Genomic DNA, 21,673 nt, shown 5'->3' with positions numbered 1-21,673 from the left:
ATATCTAGATTCTAGTATTGTCATCAATGAAAGTTATGAAATACTTTTTTCCACCGCGAGATGATATTGACTTCATGTTGCAAATATCCGTGTGAATTAAGTCTAAAGGATTTAAATTCCTTTCAACTGACTTATAAGGATGCTTAATATACTTTGATTCCACACATATTTGACATTTCGAGTTATTGCATTCAAACTTAGGCAATACTTCCAAATTAATCATTTTTCGCAAAGTTATGAAGTTGGCGTGGCCTAAACGTTCATGCCATAAATTATTTGACTCAAGCAAGTAAGAAGAAGCTGAAATTTTATTCATATCAATGGCAATTACATTGATTTTGAAAAGGCCCTCCGTCAGGTAACTTTTTCCTACATACATTTCATTCTTACTAACTATAACCTTGTCGGAAACAAAAACATACTTAAAGCCATTCTTGACTAGAAGTGATGTCGAGACTAAATTCTTTCGCATTTCAGGAACATGAAAAACATCTTTTAGAGTCACAATCTTTCCAGAAGTCATCTTCAAAGCTATCTTGCCCGTTCCTTCAATTTTTACAGTAGCGGAATTAGCATAAACACTGTCTCGTTGGGTCCAGCGGGAGCATAAGAAGTAAATAACTCCTTGTTAGCACAAACATGTCGAGTTGCTCCCAAATCAATCCACCATTCTCTAGGATTTCCGACTAGGTTGCATTCTGAAAGCATGGCATATAAGTCGTCTATTTCATCATTATTCTCAATCATGTTTGCTTGACTTTTCTTCTTGTCCTTCTTTGGTGTGTGACATTCAGTAGCCTTGTGTCCAACCTTTTTACAGTTGTGGCAATTACCTTTGAACTTCTTCTTGCTTGGATAATTCTTTGGTCCAGAAGGCTTCTTTCTCTTTTTACTCGTTGAAGCTTCCTCAACAATATTTGCACCCATTATTGTTGAATTTTCACGAGATTTCTTCTCAGCAGCCTTTTTGTCCTCTTCAATCTATAGACGAACAATAAGGTCTTCAAGCATCATCTCCTTGCGCTTATGTTTCAAGTAATTCTTAAAGTCCTTCCACGGCGGAGGCAGCTTTTCAATAAATGCCGCAAATTGAAACGCTTCATTTATAACCATACCTTCAATCATAAATTTATAATTAGTACAATAATCAATATCTTGAATAAAAATATTGACTCGTTTTATACCTTCAGCAAGGAGGTCATGAACAATAACTTGCCATTCTTGGACTTGCGTTATGACAGATTTACCATCAACCATTTTGAAATCCAGAAATTTGGCGGCCACAAACTTCTTTAGTCCCGCATCTTCAGTCTTGTACTTCTTTTCAAGAGCATTCCATAATTCTCTTGATGTTTTCATGACGCTATAAATATTGTACAAGCCGTCTTCCAAGCAACTTAAAATATAATTTTTGCATAAAAAGTTAGAATGCTTCTATGCCTCAGTGACCACAAAATCGTTCATTTTCAGGAGTTTCTTCTCCCAGAACTGGAACGTCTTCGCTGATAAAGCGTTGTAAACTGAGTGTGGTCAGGTAGAAGAACATTTTCTGCTGCCAACGCTTAAAGTCCACACAGAAAAACTTTTCGGGTTTTTCTGCAGGTGCCATCGTCGGTGCAGGAGTTGTGCGACTTGAAGACGCATTTGTCGTTGCAGCAGTAGTCCCAACAGAACCATTCTGTTGTTCCGCACTCGTTGTCCTCTTTCTGTAAAAGAAATTGACAAACAGAATTAGTATCTCGGTGAAGTTTTTATATCTTCAAACCAAATATAAATAACCGAGTTTTTATATCTCGGATTGAGTAGAAAGTCACAAAGACTTTAATCTCAAACTAGTGTAGAAAATTCGAAGATTTTAATCTCCAAAACCAGAGTAGAAAATCAATAAGATTTTAGTCACCCAAAGCAGAAAGTAAGATTGAATACAGAAATAAAACGTTAAATTCCTTAAGCTTGTTAGAACTCTATATTCAAAAATCAGTAAATGAACAAACGTTAGTTTAATTAAAACCACAAAATTTCGTTGAATCACCAGGTCGCGGGTCATGGGTTATTCCGGATTGAATTTTTGTTAATTAATTAATTTAATTAATTAAAAAAAAATTTGTCCAAAAAGATTAATCAATCAATAGCCGAAGCCGAAGCCGAGCGAGAGACGACAACGGCGCGAGGCACCACTTCTTCTTAACTCTTTAAGAGCTAGAAGATGAGCTTCTATATATATATACAAAGATTTTCTTTCCTTCTTCCAATGAGGGACAAAGTGCATTAGTAAAATGAACTAATTCAAAATTTCACTTCCCTCCATTTCTTTTCCCACCATTTTTCATTCACACCTTCTTTTGTTATTAATAACAAAACCCAACAAATTCTTTTTACAATAAAAAGTTAAATTCCAAAACCAAAAACTCCCAAGGATATTTTGTTTATTTCAAATCATCTATCTTAGTGGGCATTTGGACATAAGAATTTTGAAATTCCGAAACAATGTGAATTTATTTTTCAAGTTGAAAATGATAGTTGAAAATTAGAGTTATGTTTGAATATAAATACAATTTGGAGCTGTTTTTGAATTTTTGCAAATGTTTTGAAGTGAATTTTTTTGAAATGACAAATTGAAATTTTCATGGTCAAATGTTGAATAAAAAAAAACGCCAAACGGGCCTTTAATTCAGTTAAATAAGCCACTCTTGAGTCAACGCATCTCTTGGAGTGCAATCTTTTTTTAAGCTCTTACGTTAAATGTTTTGTGCATCGAGCTACTCTTTGACTATTTATCTTAAAAATATATTGGACTTCTTTGATAGTAAATTCAACACATCTCTTGGAGTGCCCCTCCCTTCTTCTTTTTTTCTTTTTTTTTTGCAAAATCTCACATCTATTGTGTAAGAGACTCTCACTTGGTACCACTAAATATAGCGAGAATTAAGAAACGAAATTATCAATATATGTGATTCTGAAATTCAAGTATACGAAACTTGTACATATATTTAGGAAAGCAGATGTAAGTGAAATCATTGAAAAGTTGCAGACAGAATATATGAATATAAGGCTCAAAACAGTAAATCCTTGATACCAATTAAGAACTTTGTGTCGCCTTCGCTTTGAGTAGAGATGAGAATTTTAGAGCACACATTATGGGTGGAGTTACGTCCCAATCTGGTATCTCAACTATTTTTGTGTCAGAAATAGATATACCACAATATTAGACATTCCTTTAATGAAAACAAAGATGCTTTAATTCACATCCATAAAAAGAAAAGCCATAAAGTTGCCTTTACTAACCTCATCTACCATTCAACAAAAATCATCCAACTATCAAACTACTACTAGTACTATATATCCAGTTTGAACTAATTCTTTGAATGAAAAAAAAAAAATGCTTTAACACATTTGGTTGATCAATCAAAAATACTTAGAATCACTAATCGTGCCACTGTCATAGACATGCAACGGCCGATCTCGGCCCATAGTGGCCTGCCACGTCCGACCTCAGGCCATAGACATAGACATGTCACGGCCGACCGCGTACCATAGTGGCCTACCAAGGCCGACCTCGTGCCATTGACATAGGCATGCCACGGCCGACCTCGGCCCGTTGTAGTCTTCCACGGCTGACGTTGTGTCATTGACATAGGCATGCATGCCACAACCGACATTGGCCTATATTGGGCCTGCCACGATCGACCTATATATACGTTATATAAATATACAGTTGCTAGTCAAATAATATATAAATAATATTTATTATTTATAGAATATGTATATTACACATTAACATATAAAAAAACATATATTTACCAATTATTATTCGGGGAGCGGCTATAATGTGTAAAATATTTGAAGAAAGGATTGGCTCAATTATACTATTTCCTTAGTATTAGGGGTGGGTAAGAAATCTACTGTTTAAGTTCATGGTGGGACTGCTTCTGTTCATAAGGACGATTATTCCCTTTTATGTTTGTTTGTGTGAATTCGTCGTTTCCTTTGGATATTACCTCATTGTTTTCGACAGTTGGGCACGTGCATGGTTTTTAACATCAATTCTTATGGATACAAAATCAACTCTTGAATCTACTCATTTATTCTTTCCCTTTTTAATTTCTCAATTTCGCTCTTCTTTTTACTATAACATAATGTATGGGAAGAGTCAATGCTGTGTCATTTAGTCTTTGATCACTTTCAGCTTGGAGCCATTTGATTTACTCAACCAGTTAAATTATCTAATGGATTAATTTACTGTGTTCTAAATTCATGACAAAATTATTTAAGGACTTTTATATATATCCTTAGCTTGCAATCTTTATGGGAAAAGCTTCCCACTTTCTTTTCAATAGCAAAGAAGCTTTTATTAAAAAAACATCTTAGGAAATAAAAGAAGTGGAGTATATAGTACTATTTACTAACCTATAAAGATTTTCATAATTGTCACTAAAAGAAAGAAAGATATATGCATAAACTCTTTAACTAATGGCAAAATCCAACTACCACTTAAGATGGGGTGTTTTTCTATTAATGAGATATCCTCTTATGAATAGCCTTACAGATCCACCATTTACTTTTTCTAATCAATATAAATAGATTATACATAGTTATACACAGTATTATATATGAATATACATATATTATATATTCGTCGGTTATTTTTAATTTAAAAGATCAAGTGAACAGCTATTTGGGTTAATTCTTTTTTTTTTCATTAAGCTTCTTCTTCCACTTATAACTACTAGTACTTAATTTCCTAAACTAGTACCTTTCCATGATACAATTAATAAATCAGTCCTAAGTAATAACATAACTGATATTAAACAAAATAGAGAGATAGAAGTCAAAAATTAACAAATTAGGAGGGCATATATACATGTTAAACAGAAAGGATATGCAGGATATATAGTTGAAGTTTGTTTTGCAGTCTGAAGAATCTTAAAAGTCATATCTTTCCAGCTTCCATGTGTCCAAAAGAAAAGTTTAAAAGGAGACAATAGCACTTTGTCACCTACATTTCAAACTTACTATTCTTATAAAAGAAGACCATATAGACATTTATTCATAGAGAGGTTTCTCCATTCTAAAGCCAAATATAATGATTTTACCCTCAAAATTTAACCCATCGTACAAATTAAGAAAACTCATTTTGTAACTGTCAAACTGATCAAGACATACATATCATAATATACATCATTAAGATTAAAAGGACCTGCATATCTATGTGGGGTTAAGGCAAATATTTGAAGCATGTAATATATACTAATAATATAGTATTTATGAATTAATAACATATTAAAAGAACAAAAAGCAAAACAATTATGGGATAATCATTCCAATGGAAAGGTATGGAGTCTTCACTTTCTCCAGTCCTCATCATATGTGTCATCATGCACCTAGTTTTGTGTTTTTTGCCAACCCTCACCCCTTTTCAATATAACAAATTATTTTTTAAAAAAAATAAAAGAAAAACAACCTCCTCTTTAACTTTCACCTTTCACCACCTCCCATAAGATACAAGTAATATTCAATTCCGACAAGAAGCAGTTAAAAGACTGCAGTATATGAGAATGTGTGCGTGAGACAACTAGAGAGAGAAAGAGATCTAATATATTTATCTTCCTAGTTCCATGTTATTTAGAGCAGAAAACTTAAATCAAGTAGTCATTCTTATTTTGAGCTCTTCTCTTAATTCTACCAAGAAAGAGATCTAAAATATATTCAATCCTTTAAACTTCAGATTTAAATCTCAATCCTTCAAACTTCATATCTAGTTTTCTTCCCACAAAAGGATCAAGTTAGCCAGCTTACTCTTTTAGTGAACTTGTTTTTGTAGATTGACTCCAAGCTAAGGAAATTAAAAGAAAGATGACAGAGGAAGTAATCTTAAGTGGATTTAACTCAATTGAAGGATCCAATCCTCTCCCTCTCAAGAAAAAAAGAAACCTTCCAGGAAATCCAGGCAAGCAAACCCTCATTTTTTCATTATCAACATAGTATTATTTTGTTGTGATGCCTTTCTATAGCTCAAAAACAACCTCTCTACCTTCACAAGGTTAGGATAAGATTTGCGTACACATTACCCTCCTCAGACCCAGCTGTGGGATTACCCTGGGTTTGTTGTTGTTGTTGCCTTTCTGTAGCTTTACAAGCTACCGTCATGTATATTCATGAATATTCAAGAACAGCAATAACAAACCCAGTGAAATCCCACAAGTGAGGTCTGGGGTAAAGTGTACGCAGACTTTACCCTACCTTATGCTATTCATGAATATTCATGTTTTTTCCTTAATTCTTTACAATATAACTTAAGAAAGTAATTAATCTTGCTATTATCTTTACAGATCCTGAAGCAGAAGTGATTGCCTTATCACCAAAGACACTGATGGCAACCAACAGATTCTTATGTGAAATTTGTGGAAAAGGTTTTCAAAGAGATCAAAATCTGCAACTTCACAGGAGAGGACATAATTTACCTTGGAAACTAAAGCAAAGGACTTCAAAAGAAGTGAGAAAGAGAGTTTACGTTTGCCCTGAAAAGAGTTGTGTTCACCATCACGCTTCAAGAGCTTTAGGAGATCTCACTGGGATAAAGAAACACTACTGTAGAAAACATGGAGAAAAGAAGTGGAAATGTGAGAAATGCTCTAAAAGATATGCTGTGCAATCGGATTGGAAAGCTCATTCAAAAACTTGTGGCACTAGGGAATATAGATGTGATTGTGGTACTATTTTTTCAAGGTAAAAACTCGTTCTAACTCTCGAAATTCTAACCGCATCGCATACTAACTGCTTATCATTTGGTATGGTTAATTATTTATTCACAAGGGTTTCATTAAAGTTCCAAAAGAAGAAAATTTAAGGACACTATTGAAGAAAAATATTAATTACCTTATGTGTGTAAAATGAAGGTTTGTGATTGTGATTTGTTTGTCTTCTTCATAACCTGCAAATAGTGGAATTTGTGGAAATTCTTCTTTGTTTGTTCTTTGGTGTCTTTTTTTAGTGGGTAGTTTACTGAAGACAAAATAGTTGCTCGTAATCAAAAGTCATTCTTTAGCTTCTTATCTTCGTAGGTTAATATCTTTCTTTACTATGGTACTACTAGGGTCCTATAGAGTAGTGCACCTTCTTTTTTTCCCCTTTTCTACATTTTCACATTCATTAAAAAGTCTTTCTTTTGTTTTTCTTGTTCGTTTTATTTGTCCTAATGAGTTATTTATGTTTTTTGGATTTTAGCTTTGATATCCTTAGGTTAGTATCTTTCTTCATCTTGGTACTAGGGTCCCAAAGAGTATTTTTTTTTTTTTTGTTTTTTTTATTATTGTTTTTTGTTATTTAAGACATTGAAACAACCTCCTACAGAAATGTAGGGTAAGACTGTGTACGATAGATTCTGTGGTTTGGCCCTTCCCCGAACTACGTGCATAGCGGGAACTTAGTGTACGGGTTGCCCTTTTACTTTTGTTTTTTGCCATTAAGTTCCTCCACTCTCACATTCATGGAACAAAAATCTTTATTTTGTAATTTTTTCTGTTTTTTTTTTGCCCTAGACTTAATTTGATCTTATGATATTTTGAATTGAGCAGGCGAGACAGCTTCGTGACTCATAGGGCTTTTTGTGATGCATTAGCTGAGGAGACAGCTAGAGTTACTGCAGCATCAAATATGCACAACCCATTGGCTGGAAACAACATCGATTACCATTTCATAGGTTCCCCCTTAGGTCCAAACATGGCACAACATTTCTCTTCTCTTTTCAAGCCAATTTCAACCAACAACGAAAACTCAGACCCAATTATGAGAAGAGATCAACTGTCACTTTGGAATATGGGGCAAGTATCTCAACAGCAAGAAACAATAGGTAACAATAATCTCCAAGAAATCCATCAAATAAGTCCTCTAATTCAGACTTCAGCTGCAGCTGTTTATGACACAAATACCCTTCTTGCACCACGTTCAAATCCTCCACCAGTAAATTACAACCATGTTAACTGGCAACAATTAACAAACACTTCATCTGCAAACATAAGCGTTCCTTCATTGTTTAGTACCCAACACCAATCTCACCAGCAAATTACACCTTCTTCTACTGCTAGTATGTCAGCTACTGCTTTGCTCCAAAAAGCTGCTCAGATAGGAGCAACAACCACAACTACTGACCCATCATTTCTTGGAAACAATTTTGGGATGAATAATTGCAATGTCAAGAACAATAATGTTCAAGTTCAAGAAGTGAATAACAACAAGTTCTGTGGATTTTACGTTACTACTACAAATAACTCAATCAGTACTAGTCTTGGAAGTGAAGTAGATCAAGGTTCAGTGAATGATTTCTCTACTTTGAACCAGCTGCAGATGTATAATCCTCCTTCAAAACGACGTCACATAATAACTCGTGAAGATAGTGTGACAGGAGGAGGAGTGGGAGGGCAAACTAGAGATTTCTTGGGAGTTGGGGTACAATCAATCTGCCACCCTTCTTCCATCAATGGATGGATATGATTAAATTGGGTAATTTTATTTTTCATATTAATATTTTGTTTTAATTCGGCTTACAGTCTGGTGGTATCGGTGAAAGCCTTCCAATCAGTAGGCGTGAGTTCAATTCTCACTGTTTCGTTCTCCTTTCTCCTTATCTAATCCCCAATGTAATAAAGTTTATTTTTAAATATTTTGTCTCAAGAAAGCTAATATGATACTCTCTCCCAATTTAGATATTTAGATGATGTAGTTTGACTTGACACAATATTTAAGAAAAAAAAGACTTTTGAAATATGTGGTCCTAAAAGCTTAAGGAGGCGAAAGTTTTGTGGGATCATGATATTTGTGTGTCTATAAAAAAAATTCATTAAAAGTATTTGTTTTCAAATATAGAAATATGTCATTTTTTTAACGGATTAATAAAAAAAATATGTCATTTAAATTGAAACGGATCGAATAATAAAGTGGGTTTGGGTGTTGGGTGGGTTTGGGGGAGGGGGGTGGAGGGAAAGATGGGGGATTTTAGTATTTGCAAACTTTGCAGAGAAGAAAAGGTAGCAATTGAGTGGTTGAAGAAAGTTAAAAAGTTGCTCTGCAAAAAATGTTATCAAAGAGCTCAAGGAGGAGATCCATGCATATTCTGTTGAACCCTCTTTAAAAAGATGGCTTTAATTTTTTTAATAAAAATTAAAGTGGGGTGCTTAGTGGGGGCAATACAGATAGCCCTTTTCAACTCCATTATTGCTAGCTTTCATATTTGTTCTAGTTATTATCTTCTCATCTCAAACTGCTTTTCAAAGATATTAAAATTAATGGCAAAAAGCCTTGAATCTAGCTAGCCCAAGTACCCATGGCAGCTTAAAATAAGGTTATGTAACTTCTTTTTGTTTAACCATGCAAAGTTAGCAACTCTATTAGCTATATATTTGTAGTAAGTTGCATGCAAGGAATAGATGTTCATTTAAAGTTTTCTGTGATCCCACCCATAAAAGGATTTGAACTTTTCTTTTCTATTTTTTTTTCCCTTCCCATAGTTGTCTTTGTGCCTAATTTTTCCTCGTAATTATATTAGGGAGAAGTACACAAATAGCCCGTACTTATTTTGTCTTAAAATTTGAACTAATAATTTTGATTGTGTGTCCTTAAAAATTTGAACGATTGACTAATTTCTAAATAGCAGTCCTCAGGAATGGCTACCCGATATCATTTCTACATTATATTAAAAATTCTTTAAGGTCACTTTTGAAATGGTTAGGTTGACATAGTGGGTTTTCTGTTGAGATGCAGTTCTAACTTGATACATCGTAAGCAGACTCCAGAAAATTAATAAGCGAATTCATGATTTCCTTCCTATCAAAGAAATCAAAATAAGAAACACAACAAGGCAGTGCAATTTGGGCATGCCAAGTTTTTCTAGAAAAATGTGCTGGCTTTCTTAATTTAAAAATTTATAAATCAAAATAAGCAACACAACAAGTCTGCTAATTTTCTCGGTGTCAAAGTAAGGTAGTGCAATTTGGGCATGCTATGTTTTCCTAGAAAAATGTGCCTGCTTTCTAAATTCAAAAAATTCAATTTAAGGATTAACACCGGGACTTGTTTGTTACGAGGGATAAGGGATAATTAATTTAAGGATTAAATTTAAAATGAATTTATCTCATATTTAGTTGGTATAAAATCTTGGTATAATTAATTCCGAAATTAGTTATTCCGTAATTGTAGTATTATTCTTATTCCTATAGCAGCGTGGGATAATAATTTCGGAATAACTAATTACGAAATAATTAATTTTAGGATAACTTGTTTCCTAACCAAACAATCGGTCAGAGAACTGTTAGTAACCGTCTATTAAGGGCACAATGGATGATTAAATTAAAGTAGCAGCAACAGAAAAGAAGCATCAATTATGAGGAGAAAACAAAAAGAGATACGAAAATATATTTAATGATTTCTTTTTATCAGGATAAATTCTTATGGATAGATTAGTTATGAGAATTTGTGTTGGTGAAAAATAGCAATTGTATTCAAGGAAACAATCAAGGTACGTTCAAGTGGACTTGAAAGAAAATCTTGCTTCAAATAGCCTCTACAGTTTCAATATACTATCTTCGTTAAAAAAGAATGAACCTATTTTCTTTTTAGTTGGTTTCGAAAAGAATGTCTCATTCTAAATTTAGAAAGAATGTAACCTTAAACTTATCATTTTTACTCTTAATGAGATGATTTAGAGTCACGCAAATATTTATGGATTGTTTTAGAACACAAATTTCGAAAATATCTTCTCTTTTTTCTTAAATTGTGCATCCAATTAAATAGCTTCAAAACAAATTAAAACTGAGTGAGTATTGTTTTACATCATTAATGTTAGTTCTTCGTCCACATATATATACTGAATGTTCCAAATTAAACTTGAAAAACCTTAATATGGTTGCGAATTGCGAAAGGACAATTATTCAAAAGACAATGAGTGATGCCAGGCATGATATCAATGTGTTCATGTTTGCCTTTTGACTAGTGCTGAGTAAAAAGAAAAAGTAAGTGTCTCAATCATGTACAAGCTAAGGACGTGAGATGACAAAAGAACAAGAAAGCCTGGGGTCTCTACTCGTGCACAGAATCCTTATAGGTAATACATGTGCATGTTCAAGAAGTTACTGAGGTTTTAGTTAGTTACCTGGCTTTTCTTTTTCAGCTACGAATATCTGTCAATGTTCAGAAATCTGAATCTTCCTCTTAGTTACTTTCTGCAATTATTTTGATGTTTTAGGCATCAAAGGACTAGCTAACTAGGCTATATCTAACACCATCTTTTTTGTACTATGCTTCTTTACTTCTTTTTGTTGGGTTTTTCTATTTGTTACGTATTTTCTTGTTTGGAGTGGCTTGTATCCCGTTTGTGCACTTGGCTCCCCCAACTTTTTTTCTTTTTTTTTTTGGTGCTACAACAAGACTACGATAATCTTCAAAAATATACATAGGCGAGAGTAAAATAGTTTATTCCAAACAAAAACATAATCAAAATAATCGGGGTAAATTGTTATATATGATGTTGACCACAAACATGGTGTGCTTTGATAATACTAATTAGCTTGCATTATCCTCCGAACAAAGAATGACTCTTGAATTTTTTAAGTTTATTAGTACTTTATTAATTATTTTTTACAAAGTTACATCTAAAGATGACCCATTAATGCACTAGATTATAATTCAAAGAGATCTGTCACATTACGAGAGGCTATTAGCTTGTAAGATTAGGATTTACTGGTGAATAAATTCGAACTATTCATCATAGTTAATCTACTGTAAATAAATTCCTCTCTTTTTCCCAGGTCTTGGACCAACTTGCTTCGATTATCATCTGAAAGGGAAAAAACAAGAATTCTTATTAATGGTTTTATAGATAATTAGTAAACATCGCGAGCTAACCATTTTTCAATCTTGTAATCTATATCTATATCTATATATATTAAAGCTATAAAGTTGCCATAAATAATTGATTATGTAGTTAAGCCAAGTGGCAAACTAATAAATATCAATAGTATATGGTAACTTTATTCTATATTTGATTATGTTAGTCAAATATATATATAAAAATTTAAATTTGAATTAAAATAAAAAAAATATCTTTTATTACCATGTTATCATACTTAATTCGGTTAGTGATCATATGCAATTATATTAGGAACTTTTGTTATCTTATTCAGATTATGTAAATTCCACTTCGCCTCTAGCAAAAATAAATAAATAATACTCCATATAACTATAAACTCTTTTACATTTAAAATCTTATAATTATAATTCTTTAAAACACTATAGTTAGATTTGAATAAAGCGAATTTCTTTTAAAATAAATATAATGTATAAGGTACACGTCTATGTTTATAACAAAAAAAAAGTTTAAAAGTTGATAAAAATTTACTTGCATATATAATGAAGTAAACTTACATGCTCGAGAAAGAAACATTACAAAAATCAATCAATATTCAACACAAGTTGTTTTTTTTCTTTTTGAAAAATATTTGTTTGAAGAGTCAATTTATATAAAGGACATCAAACAAATAACAAAACTTTGACTATATAATTGATTAATTTCTATTTAACACCTTCTAAGAATTGAAGGATATAAGCCGACCTCTTCATTTAGCTGCAGTCAAATCAATATTGCAAGGGTATAGTATTTTTTTTCATAGAAAAATATTAGTTTTGAATCATTAGATTATGTGAAAGATTTGTTTCTCGAATTCAAAAGGAGGGATATTGGTTTCTAATTGATAGTTTCTATAGCGATTTTCAAGTGTAACGAAAAGTATATTTAAAAAAATTGGTATGACGTGAAATAGTTATTTTTAAAATGTAAACAAATTATTTCGAAATGGGATTATTTTTTAAATTATAATGTAATTTTTAAAATAAAAGATAATATATTTTTAAATTTTAGTAGAGAGTTTTTAAAATAATTATAATAGAGGTCATATCATGGATAAAATCAAGAAACCAAAATCTTATGAATTATTACATAAATATCCGGCCAGATTTATTATTTACTTTTTATAGCTAATATACATAGATGATATACCTATTACACACGATTATACACATGTTACATATGAATTATAAATAAATTACACATTCTCAATTTTTTAGTTTAAGTGGTTGGGTAAGCTCCTTTTTAGGTTGATAAGATAAAGCCAAAAGAAAAATATGACAAAATTTCAACCAAAGATTAAAAATATAAATAGAGTTCTTATGTAGACAATTTCTATTAAAACTCATCATTTTATTACGAAATAACTTAATTTTGTGTAACAAAAGAAAGATAAACATAAAAAAATAGGATAAAAGAAAATAAATATAGAAAAAATGTATGAAAATTTTAAAAACCAGAAATAAGAGACGACAACGAATTTCTTCTTCTGTTTCATCTTTGTTGAGTGTAAAAAATTTGGAAGATGTTCTCATCGATTTCAAATATTTTTTTCAACTCAAATACATAGATTATAAGATAAGGATATCTTAGAATATTTTTTTTATTTACATTGTGTGTCGTTTTTAAAAAAATCACTATTGCTAACAAAGTGATATGATATTCGAATTTGAATTTAATTATAATTTAAGTAGTTTGCATTGAGGTTAAGCCAAGCATGGTGAAAAAATTGCTTAGCAATTTTAAGACAATATATGCAATGTTATATAATAACAATCAATTAATCTAACATTTAATGATTCAAAGAACAAAAAATCTGTATATGTAAGGGTATTCAAAATTTGAAATTTGTGGTTAGAGATATCGATAAACTCAAAATGGAGTCATACTGAAATAAAATTTACCGACTAAAGAATCATTTAAATTTTTTACTAGCCGATTAAAGTAAATTTTAAATTAAGGATAATATCTTCACTTGCATCATTATAAAAATAATTATTTTATTGAAATATATATAATGTTGTAGAAATTGAAATTTTAAAATAGAAATATTTTTTTAAAACATAATAGCATACCAAATAAGAATTTAAGTAGTAGTAAAAGAGTCACGCCGTAACCAAAGAATCATTCATATTGTGCCAACCTTTGTGCTTTTCCAGAGCTCATAAATATGAGTTATTATTTCGTGACTATTTTTAGGTTCCAATGATACCAATAAAAATGGTGCAAAAATAAAATCATCACTACGAGATTTGAGAAAATGTTAGCCTTTTTTCATGTAGTGTTTCATAAACAATATCTAATGATTATCTATAATTAACTAGATCGTTTAAATTTTAAGGTTATTTACATATAATTCAAATAACTCACATATTTAACATGGTTAATGTCAAATATCAAAATGGAGTCATACTAGAAAGAAAATCACTCGCTAAAGATTTTTTAAAATTTTAGATAACCGACTAAAATGAGTTTTGAATTAAGGATAATATTTTCACTTACGTTGTTCATATAACTATTATTGAAAAATAAAATTTTAGAAACTGAAAATTTAAAATAGAAATAATTTTAGAATATATCAACACACCAAATAAGAGTTCAAGCTGTAGTAAAAGAGACAAGTCGTATCCAAAGAGTCCTTCATTGTCTCAACATTTGATTGTTTTGCCATAAATATGAGTTACTATTTTGCTTTCTGACTATTTTTTTTTATCCAATGACACCGGCGAGAATGATACCAAAAAAAGAAAAATAGAATTATAACTAGGAGATTTGAGAAATGTTTAATCATTTTCATGTCTTAATTAATATCCAATGATTATCTATATTTATCGAGAAGGTTTAAATTTTAAGATTTTTTACGTATAATCCAAATAACTCAAATATTTAATATGGTTAGTGTCCGCGCATCTGCGCGGGTGCTAATACTAGTATATATTAAAGCCATAAAGTTACCATATATAATTGACTTTGTGGTTAAGCCAAGTGGCAAACTAATAAATGTCAATAGTATACGGTAATTTTATTCTATATTTGACTATGTTATATATATATATATGGTAATTTTGAATTTATGTATATAAAGTATTTGAATTTGAATTAAAATTTAAAAAATTATCTTTTGTTACCATGTTATCATACTTAATTCGGTTAGTGATCATATGCAATTATATTAGGAACTTTTGTTATCTTAATTCAAATTATGTAAATACTACTTCGCCTCTGGCCAAAAAAAAAATCTCGATATAACTATAAACTTTTTTACATTTAAAATCCTATAATTATAGTCTATAGCTCGATTTGAATAAAGTGAATTTCTTTTAAAATAAATGTAATATATATGGTACACGTCTATGTTTATCCAGATAACAAAAAAAGTTTAAAAGTTAATAAAAATTTACTTACATATATAATAAAGTAAACCTACATGTTGGGGAAAGAAACATTACAAAATCACTCAATATTCAACACAAGTTGTTTTTTTTTTCTTTTTAAAAAAATGTTTGTTTGAAGAATCAATTTATATAAATGGACATCAAACAGATAACAAAACTTTGGCTATATAATTTATTAATTTCTATTTAACACCTTCTAGGAATTGAAGGGTATAAGCCGAAACCTCTTCATTTAGCTGCAGTCAAGCCAACATTACAAGGGTGTAGTATTTTTTCATTGAAAAATATTAGTTTTGAATCATTAGATTATGTGAAATATTTTTTTCTCGATTTCAAAAGGAGGGATATTGGTTTCTAATTGATAGTTTCTATAGTGATTTTCAAGTATAACAAAAAATATATTTTTAAAAAAATTTGGTATGGCGTGAAATAGTTATTTTTAAAATGTAAACAAATTATTTCGAAATGAGATTATTTTTAAATTATAATGTAATTTTTAAAATAAAAGGCAAGATATTTTTAAATTTTAGTAGAGAGTTTTTAAAATAATTATAATAGAAGTCATATCATGGATAAAATCAAGAAACCGAAATCTTGTGGATTATTACATAAATATCCGGGCAGATTTATTGTTTACTTTTTATAGCTAATATACATAGATGATATACCTATTACAAACGATTATACACATGTTACATATGAATTATATATAAATTATACATCCTCAATTTTTTAATTTAAGTGGTTGGGTGAGCTCCTGTTTAGGTTGATAAGATAAAGCCAAAAGAATAATATGACAGAATTTCAACCAAAGACTAAAAATATAAAAAAAGTTCTTATGTAGACAATTTCTATTAAATTAAAACTCATCTTTTTTTTTACGAAATAACTTAATTTTATGTAAGAAAAGAAAGAAAAACAAAAAAAAAAGATAAAAGAAAATAAATATAGAAAAAATGTATGAAAAATCTAATGACCAGAAATAAGAGACGACAACGAATTTCTTCTTCTGTTTCATCTTTGTTAAGTGTAAAAAATTTGGAAGACGATCTCATCGATTTCAAATATTTTTTTCAACTCAAATACATAGATTATAAGATAAGGATATCTTAGAATATTTTTTTATTTACATTGTGTGTCGTTTTTAAAAAAAAATACTAGTACTAACAAACTGATATGGTATTTGAATTTGAATTTTATTGTAACTTAGTAGTTTGCATTGAGGTTAAGCCAAGTATGGTGTCGAGAAAAAATTGCTTGGCAATTTTAAAACAATATATGCAATGCTATATAATAACAATCAATCAATCTAACATTTAATGATTCAAAGAACAAAAAATCTGTATATGTATAGGGTATTCAAAATTTAAAATCTGTGGCTAGAGATATCGATAAACTTAAGATGGAGTCATACTAGAATAAAATTTACGGCCAAATATTCATTTACATTTTTAGATAGCCGATTAAAGCGAATTTTAAATTAAAAATAATATCTTCACTTGCATCATTATAAAAATAATCATTATTGAAATATATATAATGTTGTAGGAATTGAAATTTCAAAATAGAAATATTTTTTTAAACATAATAGCATACCAAATAAGAATTCAAGTCGTAGTAAAAGAGTCACGTCGTAACCAAAGAATCGTTCATATTGTGCCAACCTTTGTGCTTTGCGAGAGCTCATAAATACGAGTTATTATTTCGCTTTGTGACTATTTTTAGGTTCCAATGACACCAATAAGAATGGTGCAAAAATAAAATTATCGCTATGTGATTTGAGAAAATGTTAGCCTTTTTCATGTAGTGTTCTATACACAATATCTAACAATTATCTATAGTTACCTGGAAGGTTTAAATTTTAAGGTTATTTACATATAATTCAAATAACTCACATATTTAACATGTATCAAATATCAAAATGGAGTCATACTAGAAAGAAAATCACTAGCTAAATAATTTTTTTAAATTTTAGATAGCCGATTAAAATGAGTTTTGAATTAAGGATAATATTTTCACTTATATTGTTATAAAAACAATTATTATTGAAAAACAAAGTTTTAGAAACTGAAAATTTAAAATAGAAATAATTTTAGAATATATCAACACACCAAATAAGAGTTTAAGCAGTAGTAAAAGAGTCAAGTCGTATTCAAAGAGTTCTTCATAGTCTCAACCTTTGATTGGTTTGCCATAAACACGAGTTATTATTTTGCTTCCTGACTATTTTTTGGACCCAATGACACCGGCGAGAATGGTACTAAAAAAGAAAAATAGAATTATAACTAGGAGATTTGAGAAATATTTAATCATTTTCATGTAGTGTTTCTTAATTAATATCCAATGATAATCTATATTTATCGAGAAGGTTTTAATTTGAAGATTTTTATACGTATAATCCAAATAATTCAAATATCTAACATGGTTAGTGTCCGCACATCTGCGCGGGTGCTAATACTAGTTAAAATTAATATCTTGGAATTTCACATGTCAAATTTGAAACTCCACGATAGTCCTATTTTTCACTTACAGACATGGAAAAGGTCTATTTATAATTTTTATCCGGTAAAATTTCTAAAATTTATGTAAACACAAAAATAAAAAATAATTAACTTAAACAGTTGTTCACCCAACCATTTAAACTAAAAATAAATGATGGATATATATATATATATATATATATATATATATATGTACTAGTTTCTCAGCACACGCGTTGCGCGTGTACTCTATCTCAATAAGTATTATGTTTTTAAACAATCACATAAATGTTGATATTAAAAAATTTGTTTGAGTAATAAAGTAAAAGTTAAAAACAAAAGTATGTAAGTACAAGAAAATGATAATTGTTGTTACTGATGCAGGGCTTTATCTGCTGGATATTATTATACTTTTCATCTTTTTCGTATTTTCTATATTTCTTATATTGCTGTTATTTTATGTTATTTTATTATGAGTCTATTAATAATACTAATATATCGTCTCTTGTTGCTTTCTTGAGCCGATGGTCTCCTGGAAACAGCCTCTCTGCCCCTCGGGGTAGAGTAAGGTCTACGTACATATTACCCTCCCCAGACCCCACTTGTGGGATTATATTGTTGTTGTTGTTGTTGCTTCTTATTTATCCAGCCTAATAAAGGAAGAAACTTTACCGGATATGTCCTCAATCATCTTAAATCTAAATTGATATATTCAACTTAAAATTGTTCAAGTTTTTTGTATGAATTTTCTTGAAAAAGTATTTATTCATAAATACACAAATGGTCAGCTAACTGAAAGACGTCTTTTTTTCTTTCTCACAAGCAAAATGCATAAAATACAAATTGTCCTTTTTTTAATCTATAAAAAGTTATTTCCAATATATTGAAGAATAAAGCATTATTGCAAAATAAAGTCTAACTGTTATATCTTGATTAGTCTACTCTTTTTACATTTTGAGGAGAGAATTCTTTCTCTATTGATACACACAACCATGCATCTGAATATTGTTTTTTATGAAGGCAAGAGTCTATGATTGTTAATATTATCCGAGAAACAGTGAAAATATGAAAAACATGTTAATATCATATTACAATATAAATGTTTAAGTTTTCGTGTGTGTCTATACACAATTAATTATTATTTAAATTTGGACTTTTTAAAAATAAGCTTAGTTCGATGCAAAAAAATATTTTAAGTGTTTATATTTTCTATAGATATTTTAAAGAGAAATATATTACAAAAATACTCTGCCTATCTCTTTTCTATTTTTTTCTTTCATATTATATTTCTTTTACTATTTTATTTTCACTTAAAATAGCAAGTGCTTTAATATTATTTAGATTTCTGCACTAAAATATAATATAATAGCTTGCTAATCAATTCACTTTTAAATTATTTTTAATTTTTATTACGGTTTCTTTACTTGAGGATCACTCATATATTCTAAATTTCAGTCACTTATAAGCACCTTCGTAAAACTATACATTCACTTTCTTTCTTCGTAACAACTTAACTTTATCTTTTAATAAAGTACATTTTGTTTGTAAAATAATAAACAAGTATAGTTACATAAACTCTCTTGCAGTAAGAATTGCCTAATAAAGATATGCTACATACTATTTATTAAGGTGTTTTATCATGCCTTTACCCTTAATAAACAATGCAAGTTGAGCATATCTTTCTAAAGTTTGTAACTTTTTCATATTGACTTTTTATAGTTTGTAAATTTTCATTCGTAAATATATTTAATACAAAACAATAATTTTGATCTTTAACAAATGCATGAAAAAAATACCCCACATAAATTATTATAGTTTCTCTTTTTTAATCACCAAAATAAATCAAGGAAATAAACTAAACCAAAAACTTAATATTATGGTAATAGATACTAAACAAAACCAATATATATGTAAAGTACAAGAAAATAAGAGTTTTATACGGAGGACATTAACTTACCGATCAAAGAAAAATATTTGATGCGTGATGGACTCCTCCATTTATTTGCTTTTTTATTTCCATATTTGATATAAGTAAGAATATTTAGGATATTTAAAAAGGCATTTAAATCATTTAACTTTTTAACTAAGGACTTTTCACTTTTATAATAATATAAATAATAATAATGAATCTATAATCTATGTATACGAAAAAGTAAATAGGAAATCCGAGCAGCTGTGTAAACACTCAGGTCGCGGCACAAAATCCCCTTTGTCTGAAGAAGGCCTAGCCCACTACTGGTATGTTCCAGAAGTTTGGCCCATTAACCCACTGACATTTAATTTCAGCTCAAAGGTAAAGTGCAGTTTTTACTGAGAGAAAATTAGAGAAGATGAAGTTCACAGACTCGCCAGTGATCGATCTTCAAGTGCTAAATTCTCAGCTATCTTTCCACCAAGACAATGGATCCATGCACGTAGGTACCAGCGTATGGCCCTGTTCACTTGTCCTCGTCAAATTCGCCGAACGTTGGCATCCTCAAACATGCGCCGTTACTCCGAATCCCTATTCCGACATCCTTAACTTCCAAAACAAACGCGGAATCGAACTCGGCGCCGGTTGTGGAGTAGCCGCCATGGGCCTCTTCTTGCTGGGACTGAACAACGTCGTTATCACTGATATCGCTCCTGTTATGCCGGCCCTAAAACACAACCTTAAGAAAAACAAGCCCGTTTTGAATAAATCTTTGAAAACGGCTCAGTTGAATTGGTCCAATCAAGACCAGATAAAATCTCTTAACCCACCGCTTGATGTCGTTGTTGCTACCGATGTGGTGTACTTGGAGGAGACGGTGGGTCCATTGCTCTCGACTATGGAAGCTTTGCTGGGAGAGAACGGCGTCGTTTTGTTGGGTTACCAGCTGAGATCTCCTGAAGCGCATAAGAAGTTCTGGGAGCTTAGCGGAGACATGTTTGATATCGAGAAGGTTCCACACGAGCATTTACATCCGGAGTACGCGTACGAGGAGACCGACGTTTATATTTTCAGAAAGAAGAAGAAACAATAGGACTCTTCGTCGAATTTGCGTTGTCTTGACAGGTGATTATTTGACAAGCTTGATTTTTGTTTAATTGTACTTTGCATTAGCGTGCGATCTTTTGTAGTGTTAATTTATTTGTTTGACTTTTTAGGAAAATTTTCCTCAAATTGGAGGATTAATGTTGAAATTATTGAGTATTGGGATGCAGTGTTCCAAATGGAGTGAATGATAATGAAGGTTCATATAGCTGACCCCGGCTAGTTTGGTATTTGTTGTTGTTGAGGAAATAAAAAGAGTTGGGGTTTACGAAAAATTCTACTTTATAGTAGATGTTCATACTTGTAGCGGTAAGAGATATTGGCCTCAAATCAGGTCCTTATTTCTTTGATGTCAACTATTTTTTTTCGCCTGATGACAAATTTTATTGCTTGATGGTTTCTCTAGAATTTGACTCCTTAACAAAGTGAGCACTATTCCCTTTATAAGATAACATATAATGTACAATCTTCCACAAGCATTGAAGGGAACAAAAATATATAGGTTCTTTTGTCTGCTATATGTAAATGAAGCGCACCTCCAACTTTCAAGTCTCAACAGTGTTGCCTAAGAACTTTTCACTGGTTGTTGTTTTAGGTGCAAGTGTAATCACTCGTCCTGCTTAGACCCTCAAAAAAGGAAAAGAAATAAAGAACTAAGCCTCGGCAACTTTTTGTTGTAAACCACCATTTTCCCCTGTTAAGATTGATGGCAGAGTTCTTGCCCTGATACAACTGGATTTTTGTACATGTCCCTTTTCTCCCAAAGCTGTACCAACTTCTCTGGTGCCTAATTCTGTGGCTCTTTTTTCATCTTTTTTGTTTTTCTTGTTTGCATTGTTGTTAAAAATTACCTCCAAACCATTATGATTTTACAACATGGCGAAAACCC

The 21,673-nt window shown here is 30.6% G+C and overlaps 2 protein-coding genes across 3 annotated transcripts; both read left to right on the top strand.

Moving 5' to 3' along the window:
- Positions 1 to 5,510: 5,510 nt before the first annotated feature.
- LOC104217177 (zinc finger protein MAGPIE) lies at positions 5,511 to 8,684 on the top strand. Of its 2 annotated transcripts, XM_009767343.2 has the most exons (4): positions 5,511 to 5,645; positions 5,822 to 5,947; positions 6,330 to 6,726; positions 7,575 to 8,684. In XM_009767343.2, the coding sequence occupies exons 2-4, from the start codon at positions 5,854 to 5,856 to the stop codon at positions 8,488 to 8,490; spliced, it is 1,407 nt and encodes a 468-aa protein (XP_009765645.1). In that variant the 5' UTR covers positions 5,511 to 5,645; positions 5,822 to 5,853; the 3' UTR covers positions 8,491 to 8,684. The 2 variants fall into 2 exon arrangements, with proteins under 2 accessions (XP_009765645.1, XP_009765644.1); XM_009767342.2 differs by having other exon boundaries at positions 5,511 to 5,947.
- Positions 8,685 to 20,040: 11,356 nt separating this feature from the next.
- Positions 20,041 to 20,809, top strand: LOC104223975 (uncharacterized). The gene is given in 1 exon segment (XM_009775522.2): positions 20,041 to 20,809. A coding segment is annotated over 1 exon segment (711 nt). The 5' UTR covers positions 20,041 to 20,098.
- Positions 20,810 to 21,673: the final 864 nt, after the last annotated feature.

This window comes from Nicotiana sylvestris, chromosome 7 (genome assembly GCF_000393655.2).
Source record: "Nicotiana sylvestris chromosome 7, ASM39365v2, whole genome shotgun sequence".
Classification (NCBI taxonomy): Eukaryota; Viridiplantae; Streptophyta; class Magnoliopsida; order Solanales; family Solanaceae; genus Nicotiana; species Nicotiana sylvestris.
The sequence above is the reverse complement of the archived record's forward strand: the minus strand, read 5'-3'. Positions and strand labels throughout refer to the sequence as shown.

Coding starts and splice junctions, on each gene's coding strand:
- LOC104217177 (XM_009767343.2), top strand. CDS start 5,854: ATGACAGAGGAAGTAATCTTAAGTGGATTTAACTCAATTGAAGGATCC. Junction 5,948..6,329: donor AAACCTTCCAGGAAATCCAG/GCAAGCAAACCC, acceptor TTATCTTTACAG/ATCCTGAAGCAGAAGTGATT. Junction 6,727..7,574: donor TGTGGTACTATTTTTTCAAG/GTAAAAACTCGT, acceptor TGAATTGAGCAG/GCGAGACAGCTTCGTGACTC.